The 18,001-nt window shown below is 45.4% G+C and overlaps 1 protein-coding gene across 2 annotated transcripts; it reads left to right on the top strand.

The window, feature by feature from the left end:
- Positions 1–1,599: 1,599 nt before the first annotated feature.
- On the top strand, positions 1,600–17,287 carry ARL14EP (ADP ribosylation factor like GTPase 14 effector protein). 2 transcript variants are annotated; one of them, XM_046686072.1, is made up of 5 exons: positions 1,622–1,726; positions 5,529–5,739; positions 10,112–10,606; positions 12,602–12,729; positions 13,708–17,287. In XM_046686072.1, the coding sequence occupies exons 3-5, from the start codon at positions 10,181–10,183 to the stop codon at positions 13,934–13,936; spliced, it is 783 nt and encodes a 260-aa protein (XP_046542028.1). In that variant the 5' UTR covers positions 1,622–1,726; positions 5,529–5,739; positions 10,112–10,180; the 3' UTR covers positions 13,937–17,287. The 2 variants fall into 2 exon arrangements, with proteins under 2 accessions (XP_046542029.1, XP_046542028.1); XM_046686073.1 differs by lacking the exon at positions 5,529–5,739 and having other exon boundaries at positions 1,600–1,726.
- The last annotated feature ends 714 nt before the right edge of the window (positions 17,288–18,001 follow it).

The raw sequence follows: 18,001 nt of genomic DNA, 5'->3' as shown, positions 1-18,001 counted from the left end.
GTAACATGCCCCTCGCTGGAACCACCAAAAATGTCTCCAGACATTACTCAACGTTGGGGGTGGAGGGGGCAATCACCTCTCACCCCATAGAGCCACTGCCTTGGTTGACTGAGCCCTCATCATTAATCCACCGGCATTAGGGCAAGAGTCCACCTCTCCCCTTTCTCCACACTCTTCAGTTAGCTCTACATCGTCTTCAGGATAAAGTCTAGGATCTCTAATGTGGCAGAGAAAAGGCCTGATCTGTCGTCTACTTAGCTCTCCAGCTTCCTACTCCAGCTATACTGAATCCCTTGCAGTTTCCTTAAGGATGGAAGAAAGTCACAAGAAGTGTTAGTCAGAACAAGTGTTAAGTACACTAGCAGCTTATGAGATACATGCAAAACTCCCAGGATGATTTATATATAGAATATGAGTAAGCATGTACTTTGCAAAACACAGGCAGAATTGTATTAAATATACACAGTAAGTTAGTAAACTTTAAGGCAAGCCAAAGTCAAATCAAAAATACGATGGAACGGAGGGTCATTTACAGTCAATAAGGGATGGAGAAACCCAGGTATGAGTAACTACGCCACGCCCGGGCCGGCAGCTACGTCACCCCATCAGCCACCCACAGGTGACACGGAGTCGAGTCTCATGCGCGCTCTATCCGAGAAACGCAGATAAACTCGCGTCTGTCGAGTGAGGCGGCTGTGGCGGGCACGCCGCCCCGTCTGGGCAGCCCAGCAGGTGTGCGCCAGCGTCCCCGGGCCCCTGGCCGCCCTCGCAGCCCAGCTTCGCGGAGCACGTGCGCACCGGCCCTGCGAAGCCCCCGACGTCGGACTGGGTCTGGGGGCCCGTCTCCTCCAGGACAGGCGCCCGCCAGCTCCCACGGGGCGCAGGCCGAGCAGCGGCCCCCGGACGCCCGCTCCGCACGTGCCCCGCGTCCTGCTCTAACTGCTCGCTCCTGTCCCTCCCGCCGGTCCGCAGCCTCTTGGAAAGCAGGATAACCCTCCCCGTTATTGTGCCAGCCACAAGCGCGTACCAGCACCACCGCAGGCGCCCCGCTGCAGACGCGGCTCTGGGGTCGTCCGTCCCGCTCCCCTTCCCCCTCCCTGGCCCAGGACGGGGCAGCCCAGCGGGCGGCGCGGAGGAGACCACCTCCGGGAGGCGTGCGCAGCCCGGCTTCCCAACGCCGCTCGGCTGGTCAGCCCCCAGGGCCCTGCCTGTGTGGCCCCCAGGCCCGACGCCGGCCGCGCCCCGGCGCTCCAGAGCCCCGCACGGGCGACCCGCCGTGAGCGCCGGCGGCGAGCCGCGTGAGAGGGACCCGACGTGCACCCCGCCCCGCGTCAGGCCGCCTCTCTCGCCCGGGGAGCACACTGAGGCCTTCGACGTGGGCCCGGTCGCGGGGGCCGCCGGCTGCCACCCGCGCTCAGGACGGCGGGGCGAGGACAAAAAACCCACACGCGCGGGCGCACAGCCCAACCTCCACTCCGGCCACGGGGCAGACGGCCTCCCCTGGCGGCCTCTGAGCAACGTCATCTCTCGGCGTCAGGGATGTCCGCGGGGCCCCGCCCCTTCCGTCCGGACGCTGCGGCTCCGCTCTAGGCTTCCCCGGGCCTCTCTGTGGTGGCCCTGGGCCCCTCTAGCCTCTCCCGCCGTGCCCTCAGTGGTGGTGGGGAGGAGCGGAAGTCGGCCGCCGGGTCGCCGAGCTGCCGACGCCGGCGAGGGGAGCGCCGCGCAGGTAGGGGGCCGGCGGGTTCTGGGCGGGGGGCAGGAGGTGTCGGCGGTCCCGGAGCTGGGCGGGGGCGTGTGCGGGTCCCCGGCTGTTCCCTGCGGTGCGCGGCCCTCCGGGCGGGCCCGGCGCGGTCGGGTCGTGGCTGTGGAGGCCGGGCCCGGGGCTGTGGTGGGCCTGTCGCGCCGAGCGGGGCTCCCGCCGCCTCGCGGTTTCCCTGCCTCTGACCGGATCGCTGCGGCCTGAGGCGGGAGGCCGGGCCCGCACCCGCGATCGCGGGGGCTCAGCACTGTGTGGGGCTGGGGACGCGGGGACCGGCAGGCCGGGGTCTGGTGGCGGGAGCCCGGGGAGCTGCGGCCGCGCCCGGGCCGGTGACACCGGGACGCGGCCGGCCGCGGAGTCTGTGTCCGGGTCCAGAGCGAGCCTCGAGTCGCGCCTGCCCTCCAGCGCTGAGCTCGCGGGCCGAGGGCCGGTTGGGTCCCCCGAGGGTGCAGACGCCGAGCACCGGCCCCTGGCGCAGTGCGGGGGAGGCCCAGCCGGAGGGGACGGCGGCTCCGGCCTGTCTTGGAGGGTAGGGCAGCGGTGCCCGCGCGGGGAGGACGCTGGAAGGACGGAGGCGCGAGCCTCGCGGGTGCCGCGTCCGCCCTGGAGCCTGCGGCCTTTGGGGCGGGGACCGCCGGTCCCTGGGTGCAGACTGTTTCCCGGGAAGGCGGGCACGTGTTTTGAGCAGACGCTTCCAGTTCGGGTGCGCAGTCACTTACTGTGCAGACCTCGTGTTGACAGGTGTTGTGACAGCTTGGGCCACGTGCAGAATGAGGTAGAATGAGCGAAGCTTTTGGTCATTCCTGGTGGCCTGGAAACACCTGTCTTCGTTGAAATGCCTCTTCCCTTCTCTACAGAGGAAGAGAGACAGTTTGCAGCTGGGTTGTAGAAGCCTGGAAGGTTTGCTGAATTGTTCGGAAATGCCCTGAGGGCACACGGCACAAAGCCTTAGGGAATCCGAGGGCGAGCATTGGGCGAGCCTGGAGTAAATCCTTAGGGCGATTTAAGAGGGATTCTTCATAGGAAGTAAAGTTAGGTTTTGTGTTTTAATTCATTCAGCGAATCCTTGAGTGTGGTATCAGGCACGGGCTAGGTGTGGTAGCTGGAGCTCTAAGCCTCGGTTTCCTTCTCTATAAACGGGGGACAGTTCTCCCTTCGGAGCTGTTGTGGGTGAGGCCACGATTGTGCTGGGCGCTGGACCCAACTCTTGCTAACCGCAGGCCGTGGAACGAAATGTTGAAGTGGCCCTGTGGACTGTATTCTTGTTTTAAATTCTCTTTTCGTTTCTTGCTGGGCCTGGATCTTAAGGATCGAGACTGTCTCCTCTTGGCTCTTTCTGCCTTCCCTTAGTGCCCATTCACACACAGCGTAGGTAGTTAGCGTTTGGAGTTTAATTTAATGGGCACGGAAAGTGGCCAGAGGCATGACCTGTGTGTGTGTGCCATGATTAAAGCTGCTGATTCACATACTAGGGGTAGATGAAATTATTTTATTTTCGTTAAGTAAGATAGAACCTGAGAAAATGCCTTATAAATCATAAGACCTTATACTCCACCCCCGCCCCAAGGCATTTTTCATGAAAGGGAAAGATTCTTATAAGTTGGCCTAAAAATTCCGTAAATGTCTTGTTTGGTTAAATTTCCTCTTCATGCTTTTTTTCCTCACTAATTAGGAGACTGGTAACAAACTAAAAAGCTGTATTAAGAGAAATCGACATATTGGAGCATATATTGCCACATCGCTCCTAAAAATTTTGGGAAGGAAAAAAATGAGTTCCCTTTTTAATCCCCACCTCCCTCTGCTATTGTTTTGTTACTGGCAGCAGGGGTGGGTGTCCTGCCTTAAGTCCTGCACGCGCCCTGGGGTAATATCCTGGACTTGTGTTATTAGGAAGGCCTGCCAGCATCATGGCCTTGCTGGATTTCGCTCAGTCTTCAGTCCGTCTCGCCTGCCTGCCTTATAGTTTGGTGATGGGTAGCAGGAGATAATACTTAAAGCTTATTCCCTTCACTGGCAATGTTCAAGACCTGTGAGGAGCAGATGCTTTCGTTTACTACCTAAGGAAGTAAAAGGGTTCCGAAAAGTCTACTCTACACTTATTTCATTCTTTCTCAACTCTTCTGGGAGTGCTGTAAAATTGTTACATGTTAATCCTAGAATCGCAAAATGTCCTGTATCTAGGCGCTCAAGTGTTGACAATCCTAAGGCAAGAAACAGTCCAAAATGCAGGGCTTTTTAAAGAAAATGTCAAATAAAAAACAAACCCACAGTTAGTAAGGAGAGACTTTATTTGCAAGAGTTACTGCACAGCGGAGAAGGGGCTGCCGCACCGGAGAGCAGTCTAACCGGAGGATCCCCCGGCGTCTCCAGGAAGGAGTAAGCAGCGCCAGGACAGAACTGCTTGATGGGAGTGCAGGTTCCAGAATGTCTTGCCCTGGCCAGCCTGTTCTCCAGAGGGCATGTGTGACGGTTCTGGCTGAGGGGAGGCCAAGGCTCGGGGACCTCAGGAAGGAGGGAAACTTGAAGTGCTTAACAAGCAGCTTTGTTTCGATTGTTCAGTGGGGACAAGCAGCTCAGCTATCATTCTTAAAGTCATAAATGAGGCAAAGAATGGGAATTTGGAGGGTCTTTGTCCAGGTAATAGGCAAACAAGGGGCATTTTTGAGTCTTATAGAACCATATGGAGAAGAGTAAGAGGATTTCCTTAACTATGGCTCTTGAAGAACCGGATGCACAGTCTCAGGTCAAAGTCAACTTGTCAAAAGGCATTTTTGCTATTTCAAATGGAAAATTATGAAATATACAAATAAAATTCATCCAGACATCTGTACCAGAAGGCCTTAGGTGACCCGTTGACTCATGCAGGAATTAAATAATTGTTAGTACTTGTAAATCCTACATCACTAGGTGTAGTTTGAAAGTTTAAGTACTTTTTTTTTTTTTTTAAGACCAGGATTTCAGCTGTACCGTAGTAAAAGTTTCCTAAAAGGGTTGAGGGCCCAGGGGGAAGGGGACTAATCTAACTTAATCAGCTCTAAATGAACACATTTACGTGTTTTATGTATATTATCCCATAAGAAGCAGAATTTTTTTTTCTTCTATAAGGAATACGAGGGATTATACAAGTCAAAGTGACTGGCTGGAGCAAATTAATCTTTTCCTGTGTTAAAAGACAATTTTCCACAAAAATAGGGACAAGTAAAGTCATGACTTTCACGCAGATATAAAATTATGCTGTTTTAACCAGTTCAAATGACAATCAGAAACAGACTCAGTTGTCGATCTCCAATAGTGAAATAAATGAGCAAATGGAGGCAAACTGTCTTCCCAGTGAGGCCAGGCATCAGCTGAACCCCTACCGGGAGGAGTTTACAGGGGGCACGAGAGTTGTCCTGCGCCGCTGTCAGTCGTCAATGCTAGTTGGTTGTAAAGTAGCTCAAAGGCACAGAAAGATTCAGAGCCCCCTGCAATCAGAGCAGGAGAACCCTGAAGGCTGTGCTGTCAGCAGTGCCGTCTCCCCTCGGAGCAGGTGTTGCTCTCTGTGCCTGTTGGATCAGATCTACAGCTGCCCTCCCTGGTCATCTTCCCCAGCGTCAGGCTTCCTAGAAGGCAAGTACAGGTCTGCGTGTGTGTTTTTCTTACTCTTTTTGATATGCAGTATAAATATAGATGTGTAGTAAATATATTTTTTTGATTGAATTGCCTGAAGCAGTGCATCTCAAACTGCAGTGTGCTTATGAATTACCTGGGGATCTTTTTTCAAATGCAGATTCTTATTCAGTGGGTCTGGAGCCCAGGCCAAGACACTGCATTTCGAGCAAGTTCCCAGCTCCTGCCAGCACTGGTCCCTGGACAGTAAGTGGTAGTGCATTTCTGGCGGCTAATTAGAGAAGGTGTCAGATGGTGATTACAGAAGAATGTAGCACCGTGCATCAGGTTCAGGGAGCAACACGAAGCTGCCGGACTGCTGCTGCAAGAAAGTAAGTCAATATCGTGTGCCACATTGCCAGGACACGGGCGAAAGTGACCGGAGGAAACAGTTGCTAGGAAACAGATCCAAAGGCTTTCCAGCAGAATTGGAGCTTCCGGGAGGAGGACAGAAAGGAGGACATTGGGAGGGACAAAGGGGAGGAGCAGCTGGAGGGTGTCATTTTTAGGAGGCCGGCGGTCGCCTTGCAGGATTGCTGCCGGAAGTGCTGTGCCCCGGAGCCGCCCGCCTGCGCCGCAGCCTCGCGGGTGGGGAGCCGACCGGCCCAGACTTGCGGCGGGAAACCGCGTCCGCACGTGTGCACGCTGTGACCACGACGTTTCACTCGAGTGACTGCGACCAGGGTGCCGTTGAGTGTTAATCAGTGTGTAAATTTAGTTTCTACTGTAACTGGCAGTTTCTCTCCTGTCGGACAGGATAGGTTCATTTTAAACGGAGCAGGTCCTGCCATTTGGTCACAGGGAGCTCAGGCTTCCTTTAATAGCAGGTGAGGGGGAGCATGTGACACTGGCACCGAAGAAAGCTATCTGCTTACTGGAAGATGCCCAAAAGTGTAACGTAAATGAGGTGGTGAGAATTAGAAATAGAAATACAGCATGCCCAGTTACATCTGAATTTCAGACAAACAGTGAATTGCTTTCTAGCAATATTTGGCACATAATTAAAATGAAAATTATTTTGTACCTTATCTAAAATTCAAATGTAACTGGGCATCCTGTATTTTACCTGGCGACTCCAGGAGCAAATAATTCTAACTTCACACTGACACCTGAGGGATGGCTGCTTAGAAAATAGTATAAGTGTGCAGGCAGCTTAATTCCTTCAAGTGTTCCTCCCAAAATTATAGTACTCAAAAGTGTACAGGAACTCCAAATGTTTGGAGGCCACTGTTTACCAGAAGGGGATGTTTTCAAAGACTGATAGGGGCATGGCTCTCTTGAAGAAAAAAATTCAGCTCTACGCTCTCCAGCTAAGAGTCCAGGTCCATCGTAGTTTAAGGTTAATAAAAGAATTGATACTGTTGTGGAAGATGTCCAAGCAAATACTTACCAGGAAAATTGGTTTAATAGGAGTTAATCAGTTGTGTTTCCAAGAGAGTCTAAGATCACTTAGAAGGAGGTATTCAACTTCAGCGGCACAACTTGCAGAGTCTGCTAATAAACTCTTGTGAGCTGTGTAGTAATTTAGCCAAAATTGAAGGAAAATAAAGGAACAGAAGGCCCCGTAGCCAGGGGAAAGAGTTCCCTAATGGGTAAAAATGTTACTGTGGACAGACAGGATTTCCAAAATAAGTTTCCTGAGTCAGAAAATACTTTTCCTATCAAATATGGTCAGGGTGGCTCGAGTCTTTGACTGCTAAGAGCTAGTTTTATGTCCTACCCTATTATAGATGAGTGGCTTCAAACTGGTGACAGTTACCTACAAATCGAAGGAATCTGTGGCTTAATGAGACACTAAGCATTAGCAGTTTCCCTAAGGTGCTAGACGATGCTCATCGGGTTTCCTTCTTCGTACTGACTGTTAAGAAAGGTCAGAGCCAGGGGCTGGCCCCGTGGCCGAGCGGTTAGGTTCGCGCGCTCCGCTGCAGGCGGCCCAGTGTTTCGTTGGTTCGAATCCTGGGCGCAGACATGACACTGCTCATCAGACCACGCTGAGGCGGCGTCCCACATGCCACAACTAGAAGGACCCACAATGAAGAATATGCAACTATGTACTGGGGGGCTTTGGGGAGAAAAAGGAAAAAATAAAATCTTTAAAAAAAAAAAAAGAAAAAAGAAAAAGAAACAAAAGAAAGGTCAGAGCCAGATGTGCATCCCGTGTCTGCTACGGTGCAGCGCAGCATAGCTGGTGGTGTGGTGTAACCGTATCTCTGGCTTCCTCTTTCTTCACTCCCTAATTCATTTTAACCCACTTTTCTGTTTAAAGAAATGTAATTATTTGTATCATACAGACCATTTTATGTGATGCGACTGGGACCTATACTTGGCAGTTAAGTTTTAAAAGTTGATTAATATAGAATAAAAGAAGATAAATATACTCTGTTTTAATCAGCTTTAAAAATTTTACATTAAAATGTCCTTTTTTTACACTTTAAATTGTATTTTTTCAACTTTTTTAACTTAGTATGTTAATTAAACATAAATATATGTATTTATTCATCATTTTTTGTTATGTGAGACCAGAGTCTTGTCTTTGCATATGATTCTACTGTTGACAGTTTCTCTCTGCAGAAAACACCTCAGAAAGCGCCTTAGATTTCTAACCAGTTTTTAAACGTAGAGCAAAACTTGTAAAAACCCTTTCAAGATTGCGGAATCCTAGATTTTTTAATACCTTGCCACCACCAGATTTCAATGGTCCACGTCTGTTTTCAACAGCAGTTTTTCTCCTAGTGATTGCAGTTTTTTTAATCTCCTGTTAAGAATTCAACTAAGTTTTTGTGTTTGTTTTCAGAAATATTTAATCATGAAAAATTCCAAATAGGAAGTATGGAAAGTAATGAAACGCTTGTGTACATGCCACCAAGCCTTATCTTCTGTAAATATCTCCCAAAAAAGTGCCTTCCTCCTCAGAGGCAGACGCACATTGGGATTTCTTACTCTCATGTAGATTTTAGTATGTATTCGTATTTTCATCCATAGACTAGATACTATTCTGTGGGTTTTTTTCCATAAATGATATACTATTTATCCTTTTGCAACTTTTTTCACCTAAGATTGTCTTTGAGATTTATCCATGTTAATACATATAATTCACACAGTTTAATTCATCTTAGCTGTCCTGTAGGAGTCCCCTGAATGAGTAACCCACAATTTCTTATCCTTTACAATTAGGTTATTTCCAGTTTTTTACTGTCAAAAGCAGTGAATGCTGGGGCCAGCCTGATAGTGCAGCAGTTAAGTTCGTGCACTCCACTTCCATGACCCAGGGTTTGCAGGTTCAGATCCCAGGTGCAGACCTACGCACCACTTGTCAAGCCATGCTGTGACAGGAATCCCACGTATAAAGTAGAGAAAGATGGGCGTGGATGTTAGCTAAGGGCTAATGATCCTAAAAGTTAGAAAAAAGCAGTGTTTGCTGGAAGTCCTTGCGTATGACTTGTGCTCGTATGGGACATAATTTCTCTAGCACAGACACCTAGAACTGAAAGTGCAAGGTTCTAGGGTGTGCACTTCTTCACTTTTGAGAGAAATTGCCAAAGACATTCTAAAGGAGTTGCAACAATTTGCATTCCTACCAATACATAAGAAGCATGTTAAGAGTTGGCCACATTTTAGCCAGTACTAGGTTATCAGATTTTTTTAATTTTTGAGAAAATGTCTGAGAAATGATATTTAATTTACATTTTCCTGATAACTGTGGGGTTGAACATCTTTGATCTGTTTATTGGCTTTTTTGTTCGCTTCCTCGGTGAATTGCCTGTTTATATTGATTTAGTTTTCTAATGGGTTCTTTGTCATTTTCTAGCTGATTTGTAGAAGTCAGGATTTTTTGCATATATTTGGGATAATAATCCTAACAACAGCCTTCAAGTGTGCTCTTTTTTCTCTAGAGTTATACAGAAATGTTTAATTTTGCCGTATAATCAAATGAATCCGTCTTTTCCTTTGATATGTGCTTTCCTGTCTGAGAAATTCTTCTCCGTCCCTGTCTCACACTCTTCTATGTGTTCTTGTAAACATTTTTATGGGTTTTTTCATTTTAGTTCTTTGCTCCTTCTGGAATTGAGTCTTTGTGAGAAAGAGATCATATTCTGTCCTTTTCCATATGGTTAGCTGGTATCCAAGCATCTTTCATTAAATCCTTTTCCCATTAATGTGTAACACCCATTGATTTATAACAACACGTTACACACCGAGCCCCCATCTTTTCATGGATCTGTTTGTCCATGTTATACCAATACCACGCTGTTTTAATACTAATAGCTTTATAGAAAATAAATATCTGGTTTTTTCCCAAGATTATCTTGGTTTTCTTGGACCTTTACTCTTCCACGTAAACCAGCTTGCTAGCCTCCGAGGGGAGTGGTGGGAATGCCTGGGGGGATTTTGATTGGAGTAGAATTGAACTCATAAATAAATTCCTGGAGTGTTGGCATATTACTGTAGTCAGACTCCCCATGATATATTTCCATGTTTATTTTGGTAGCAGGTGTTCTTGTAGAATTCTAGCATTAAGAGAATGCTTCTAATGTTCTAGGATTAAATTTCATAACGTTTATTCTAGGCTTTTGGTAAATACTTTTCTATTCCTTGCTTGCTAAGGGTTTTCTTTCTTTTAAACAGGCACTGAATTTTATCAAGTGGTTTTTCAGTTTCCCAGATAAAAAGTGCAGCTCAAATCTGACTCTGCTCTTTCTCTAGGGCGACCAGCATATGACCTAACAGAGAGCTCTCAAGACCAAATCAAGCAGAAGTTGGCTAGAATCAAAAATGATGGATCCGTGTTCCGTGGGAGTCCAGCTCCGTACCACGAATGAGTGCCATAAAACCTACTATACTCGTCACACAGGTTTCAAGACTTTGCAGGAATTGTCGTCAAATGATATGCTTTTACTTCAGCTTAGAACTGGAATGACACTTTCTGGGAACAATACAATTTGCTTCCATCATGCAAAAATCTACATTGACAGATTTGAGGATTTGCAGAAGTCATGTTGTGACCCATTTAACATCCACAAAAAACTAGCCAAAAAGAATTTGCATGTAATTGACTTAGATGATGCCACTTTTCTGAGTGCGAAATTTGGTAGACAGCTTGTGCCCGGTTGGAAGCTCTGTCCGAAGTGCACACAGATAATCAACGGAAGTGTGGATGTCGACTCTGAAGACCGGCAAAGGAGAAAGCCTGACTCAGACGTATGTAGAGTAGTCATTTTTTTTGCTGTGTTATTTCTGCAGTGTGGGGTTGTTTAGCTATAAGGAAATCACATCTACTTTATTCTTTATTATACTAATTAGCATGCAGTAAAGATAAAGTTAGGGAAGTGAAAATAAATGGTCTTTCTAAATATTTCCATATACCCAGATTGGATAATAAAGAAGATAGGTTTGGGAAAGGAGTAACATAATATGCCTGAGACTCTTGAGCTACGAATCCTAGTGCTAAGACAGTAAGAGTAACCTTTACAATGTTCTGGCAAAGCCGGGACTTAACTGTCTTAGTTTCTCTTCTGATACCAAAGTAACTCAGTGGGACATGCCAGCCAGCTACGGTCTATAAAGCAGGATCAATTTCCCTTTTTATGAAGAACTTGAAAATTAGTGATTTAAAAGGAACGTCGGAGAAGCGACTTGCAGTAACTATTTCAGCCTTTCTTTCTTCTTTGGCACTGTCCCATGCTTGTTGGGGTTTTTAAGATGCTCATGAGCTTCCTTTGCTTCTAGCTCTGAATTCTTGCTTGGTATGGTCAAGGCTAATTTTAGGCCTCCTTGTGGTCAAAAAGCAGGCATTGTTACATTGTAAGTATTAAATATTTTATAACTCTTTCGTATTCACAGAGTGTCAGTCAGATTATGTAACCGTATCAGAACAGCTGAAGATTTCATAATGCTGTCTTTGGTGTAGAATAAGGGCAAGTGTGTCATAGGAGCACTTCTCAAAACTTTTGTTTATAACTGATTTATAATTCTTGCTGCTGGGATATTTTTCTTGATTTTCTCCTTTTCATTATATTAATAAACCTAATTAAAATACTAATTATATGTAGTGCTTTTCTTTTTTTGTGTGTATGTGAGGAAGATTCGCCCTGAGCTAACATCTGTTGGCAGTCCTCTTTTTTTGGCTTGAAGAAGACTAGCTATGAGCTAACAGCTATGCCAGTTTTACTCTATTTTGTATGTGGGTCACCCCCACAGCATGGCTAAGTGGAGTAGGTCAGCTCCCAGGATCCAAACCTTTGAAGCAGGGCCGCCGAAGCAGAGCACATGGAACTTTAACCACATGGCCTGTGGGTTGGCCCCATATAGTGCTTTCCTTTTGCTCTCCCCTCAGAGGCAGATCTCAGGGTCCAGAGTTACCTTGAGGTCCCCAAGGTGCTTGCTTCTGTCACTGTAGATGTCTTTTTCACTTTATTTATCTGTTGCTCTCATGAAATGTATCACATAAAGTTTTCTCCCCCAAGTAACGAACTTAAATCCTTAACCATCAAAACTTTATTTTACCAAAGCTTTTTTTTTTCTTTTGCAGATTAGCCCTGAGCTAACATCTGCTGCCAATCCCCCTCTTTTTGCTGAGGAAGATTGGCCCTGAGCTAACATCCATGCCCATCTTCCTCTACTTTATATGTAGGTCACCTGCCACAGCATGGCGTGCCAAGCGGTGCCATGTCCGCACCCGGATTCGAACCAGTTAACCCCAGGCCGCCGAAGCGGAACATGCAAACTTAACCACTGTGCCACCAGGCTGGCCCCTACCAAAGCTTTTTAAAAGATTGTAATACTCTTTCAGAACTTGGAACCATATTACTTCTGTTTTTAAAAACATACGTAATAATATTAGAACGTTTTCTTAAGGACTCAGGGCCACTGTTGGGAACCTCAGTCGCATGCCAGCGGGTGGATGCGGCTTTTCTGCTTCCTCGCCATGTTGGCTGTTTCCACGCGTCCCCCTCCCAACGTGCCAGAGACTGAACCTAGATCATGAAAGTGGTGTAGGGAAGTTGACCCGTACGCTTTGAGTTTGGTCCAGACCCTGTAAGTTTCGTTGCACTTGTGCTCTAGAACCTTTTTTTTCTGTTTTGTGAGTTCCAGACTGTCTTCCAGGTTAAGGAATAGTCTGGATTCACATTCAGTGAAATATTAATCTACCTATGGTCTGATTGAGTTGATAAATTTTTGTTTACCTTTATTCAGGGAAGAACTGCTAAAGCTTTGAGGTCGTTACAGTTTGCAAACCCAGGAAAGCAAACGGAGTTTGCTCCAGAAACTGGTAAAAGAGAGAAAAGAAGGCTTACAAAGAATGCGCCCGCTGGCTCAGACAGGTAGGCCCTGGATTACGTAAGGCACACGCTGACTTGTTGCTTCATGTCTCCTTTGCCCATCTTTCTCTGACGTGTTGAATTTTCTGGGTAAATATTTTAAATTGGATAATCTGAAATTGGTAAAACCTCTGAGGGCCTCATGAAATTAAGGCATCCCTTTGAACTCTAAAAATTTGTTTCTAAGAAAGTATCAGTAAAGTGAACAAGAAAATAACTTTTGGCATGAAAATTAAAATTTAATACTTAGAATTAAAGTAATTCACTTTTTTGAAAAGCATCAATACTATGTAATTGGTGTGTCTCTGCTCTTTGACAGCTAAAAAGTGAGGGTTATTAGAATGCGGGGTTGCTTTTTATTTTTTACATGTATGAAATAGAAACAGTTATGGTACAGTCAACAGAATGAACGAGGAAACTAAATTGTTTAGAATATGACATTTTAAATTGACCATTTGTAAAATGTAAACTGACAAAGCCTAGTGTAATCATTCAGAATATTCTAGATATGCCATTTATTCCATCTGTCATTTATTCCATTGAGTCATTCAAGTATTTTTAGGCCAGATTTGCTAGAGTCCATTAAAGAACAAGAGACAGATTGATTACAATATAAAAATCAATAGGGTGGTATACCGTCCTCAAAATAAAACTGTTCACAAAGCAGTGAAGAGACTGACCGCCCATGAAACGCGGCATACTGACCAGCCAGCCTCAGCTGAGCGCGCTTCCGAGTGGACCCGAGAGCAGACCCTGCTTCCCGGGTTGGTCTCGGCGCTTCAGTGAGGGCTCTGTCTGCCCACGTGGCACGTGTGTCATCCTAACTAGAGCAGCCTTGTGTCTGGAAGTTACATAGCCGTTTGGCAGGACTTCAGCCTTCATTCAAAACACTTCGTCTCCTTAAATTGCTTTCATTACCTCGTCTTTGGTTTGGAAATGGTGTACTTTTGAGGTGCGGCTCACTTGTATCTTGCTGTCCAGACAGGTGATACCAGCGAAGAGCAAAGTCTACGACGGCCAGGGCCTGCTGATCCTCAGCGGCATGGACCTCTGCGACTGCCTGGACGAGGACTGCCTTGGCTGCTTCTACGCCTGTCCCGCCTGCGGCTCCACCAAGTGCGGCGCCGAGTGTCGCTGCGACCGCAAGTGGCTGTATGAGCAGATCGAGATTGAAGGAGGGGAGATCATTCATAACAAACACGCTGGCTAATCTGTGGCATCAAGTTACGGATCTTTGCAGGCCCTTCTCTGGTTCTAAAATTCTTCCATTCTCAGCTACATTTTGAAGTTGATTGCCCAGTGACAGAAATTCGAAGACGCTGCATGTCTCAGCGTGCGTTCATTGCGTTTGGGGGCTTTAGCCTTCATTATTGGATGTGAATTCAGGTGGGCCCTTCCTCAGCAGTCAGCCCTAAGCCTGTCAGGGTCAATGTAAAAAGTAGGCTCTAGGCATTCCTCAGTTTGCACAGTTCCCCGTCCACAAGTCTCGATGGCAGTGATTTAGGTAAATGACACCAGTGCCCTGAGAGCACAGTTCGAGTCTCAGCCACCACAGTGTATGGACTGTAATTACGTGACGTGCAAACCCCCTGCGGGCTCTTCCGTGTGCCGGTCACTGTGTGAGTAGCAGATGTGCTTCAGGACCGGGACCAGTCCCGTCCTCCTCTCAGACTCTGCCGGTGATGGGCCGCACCTCTGCTACTCAGCGTATTCCCAGACAGCAAAGCACAGAGTGTGTTGTCTCTTTGTCACCCATGTGACATTTTACAAAAGTAGATAAAACCTGGCCAAGAAATATGAAAGTGCAGCAAAGAAATGAAAAATGATAGCGCCAGAAGGGAGATTTGACCAAAACTGGAGGTGCGGAAGAAATCGCTGACATGGGGCTTTGGCCCTGCTGTCCTAGAGGCCCTGGCAGGGCAGCAGGGGGCTCAGGGAAGGCAGACTCACCAGCGGAAGGAGGGGAGTGGTGGTGATGAAAAGGGTGAGCATGTCCCAGAGGCCGTGAGGGTGAGACCCCCACATTAGAGGGGTCGCAGAAATGTCGCAGGCCTTGGTGGAAGCTCATCCAGAGATAAAGGAGCATGACAGTTGGCCATGGTACAGAAAAGACGCTATGCATTGTAGGTTATTTCACCAAAACAGAAGGCAAGTGCTGTTCAAACTAGTCTTGATTAGCTTTTTACAATGAGATAGCACTCCAAATTCTCAGTGATTCTAATGTTTTAAGTTATGTTGTCCTAAAATACCTTTTACAATTTTTTCAGTTTCTTTTACATTTATAACTGACAATAAGAGTTTTTAATATTTGGACAGATTTTTAAAACTCACAGAACAATCATAATTTTCCCCATTGAAGGTTAAGATTGCTGTGAATGGCCATTTTTGTGGTCGCACGCTGCCCTGTAAGGAAGGATGGCCTGTGGCTGAGAACAGTACCCACTTCCGGGAAAATTAATTTTGACGCAACTAAGTGGTTGAGTGTTAAACTATTTTGGGGATAATCTACATATCAAAGCGCTAAAATATATCAATTCTCCCCACTTACTCTTCAAAAATAAATATTTCAATACTGTAAACCTTTTTCATTGTTTCTAACATGTATTCTTGGTGAAAATTTGTTCTTGGTGGTAAAAATCTTACTCTTTCTCTATATAAAGCACAGATATACACACAATACATACACAGATATACATTGTATCTGTGATACTGAAATTTTATAAAGTGTTGATTAGGATTAAAAGGACTAAATAAAGCTCCTTATGGGAGGAATAAATTTTTTTTAAAAGGTTGAGAAGCAGTAGCTGAGACAGTATCAGTTATCTGGAAGTTGAATCTTGACGTTGGAGTTTGTACGGGTGCCGTTAGGAGGGTGGGGCCGAATGATCGCTTCTTCTCTTATTTAAGACAGCTCCCTGTCGCTCTGTTTAAAATCTTTCATCACCTAGGACATTGCCACTCAACTGGGGCTTTGTTTTCCCTGAATAGAGTTTAATCAACTGAACTTTCAACAATTGGAAATATTTTGTAGCCATTGAAACTGAATTTATAGAGCTGATTTGATTAAATTGCCCAGTAGAGGTTGATTTTTATTCCTGTGCATTTTGGTGTCTGTTTAAAATGACTGGTTCTGCTTTGACGGAATGCCATTTTCAACATGAAATTAAATGTCATTTTTAAGTTATAATCGTTCACTGACGTTATCAGAAGTACAGTTAATCAATTTTTTGATCCATGTGTTTCAACAGAGCACTAGCAAAAAGAATATTTTAGATTTTTTTAAGGATTGGCACTTGAGCTAACAACTATTGCCAATCTTCTTTTTTTTTTTTTTTTCATTCTTCTTCCCACAGCCCCCCAGTAGATAATTGTGTATTCTAGTCATGAGCCTCTTGGCTGTGCTATGTGGGATGCTGCCTCAGTGTGGCCTGATGAGCGGTGCCATGTCCGCACCCAGGATCCAAACCAGTGAAACCCTGGGCCACTGAAGCAGAGCGCATGAACTTAACCACTCGGCCATGGGGCCGGCCCCTATTTTAGCCTTATATACTTAAATCAAATGCTAGATTTTTTTTTTCTGAATTAAGGAAGTATTTTGTTACAGAGGATACAAACACAGACTCCAGTTTTACCTGAACTTCCAGGATCATTGGACCTTTTCACTTGCCATTGCTACCATCATTGCTGTTGCTTCTGAGTATGATTTAGTATATTGCTTAGTCTCTTCACAGGGACAAATTAAAATCTTAGATTCTTTTGTTTAAAACAGGAATATCTTTTCAATGGAATAAATGGCTTTAAAATTCAAATTGTTGTAGTTCAGCATTCCTTAGAACATTTCTCTGTTGTCTTTTTTGTTTCTTCGCAGGAAAGATTGGCCCTGAGCGAACATCTGTTGCCAGTCTTGCTCTTCTTTTTACCCCTCCCCAAAGCCCCAGTGCATGGTTGTATAGCCTCGTTGTAAATCCTAGTTCTTGTGTGTGAGCCACTGTCACTGCACAGCCACTGACAGATGGGTGGTGTGGTTCTGCGCCTGGGAAACAAACTCAGGCCACTAAACTGGTGAGAGCACATCAGAGCTGGCTCATTTCTCTTAGTTTTGAAAGATGGTAGTAATTAAGTTTTTCAAGGGATAATTTCTTGAAGAACAATTTTGCTAATATTTGTTCATTATGCTTATTTAGGAGATCAAATTTTTAATGAGCATGCAGAATGTTTACAGAGAAAGGTATATCTGATTTAGAGTAGGCTGTAATAAAGCTGTGTTTTGGAAAAGTTATATCACAAGTCCACTTAGTGTTTTTAATACAAAATTACAGAAATTTAGAATACAATTTATATTTTGCAAAAGTATGATGCAAGGTGGATAAATTGTTTTAGAATGCTATTAATCTAAAAAGCAAAAATAAAAGTTAAATAAACGCTTAACTTCTGCTGTATTGGGTCCTACCAGTGGAGAAGTCGATGTAAGGGCACAAGCATTGGTCTCGCACACTGTTGGTCACAAATGCTAAAGTAAAATGCATGTATATATTTGAATAAAATAAATGGTATCCCACGAGATCTTTTTCCTATTTGTCTTTTGCAAATATAAGAAAATAACTACTTACCTTTGGAATATTATACACAAGATTCTTCTGTTTTTAAAATATCATGTCTAGTTCTAACAAGCTGTTCTGTAGCCTTAATGGTCTTCTGCAACTGCTTCCTGGCGTGGATTCGATGAACGGATTTTTAGCAGATGTATTTTGAAACATACACACATACATATATAGACTGGTTTATTAATAGAATATAACTTTACTAAATTCTACCATGGTCCTTTCTGGACGTCAAAGACTCCTGTGAGAAGCTGGTGAAAACTATGAATTATCTCTCCAGCAAAAATACCTTCATTTAGTCACAAATACCCCATGCTCAGACATTTACTGACAAATACTCTATGTTCGGAACTCCTGCGCATGTACTGGAGTGCCTGGGTGAGGTGAAATATTCTGTAAACCAGTTGATTTTTTTTTTTTTAAAGCCAGGATGGCTGTCTATAGTTTGGTTTGTTGTAATGTTGGTTGGTGGTGTAAATGGGTTCTGTTGAACAGAGTAATTCACTTTGAAAGAGCTGTTGCTACCCTGAAAAATCAGATCCCACTGTGGCCTCTCATTCCTACCCCTTCCACCACCGAAAAGGTAATTACAGTTCGAGTAACAATGGAGAAAGCGGAGGTGTCTTAGATGCACTAAGCTTGGATAATGAGAGATTTTTTATTTCCTTGGGGTT

The sequence above is a fragment of the Equus quagga genome, chromosome 14 (genome assembly GCF_021613505.1).
Source record: "Equus quagga isolate Etosha38 chromosome 14, UCLA_HA_Equagga_1.0, whole genome shotgun sequence".
Classification (NCBI taxonomy): Eukaryota; Metazoa; Chordata; class Mammalia; order Perissodactyla; family Equidae; genus Equus; species Equus quagga.
The sequence above is the reverse complement of the archived record's forward strand: the minus strand, read 5'-3'. Positions and strand labels throughout refer to the sequence as shown.

Excerpts from the sequence above, each read along its gene's own strand:
- ARL14EP (XM_046686073.1), top strand. The coding sequence starts at position 10,181 with ATGATGGATCCGTGTTCCGTGGGAGTCCAGCTCCGTACCACGAATGAG. Across the intron at positions 10,607-12,601 it reads GGAGAAAGCCTGACTCAGAC|GGAAGAACTGCTAAAGCTTT; the intron begins GTATGTAGAGTA and ends ACCTTTATTCAG. Across the intron at positions 12,730-13,707 it reads GCGCCCGCTGGCTCAGACAG|ACAGGTGATACCAGCGAAGA; the intron begins GTAGGCCCTGGA and ends CTTGCTGTCCAG.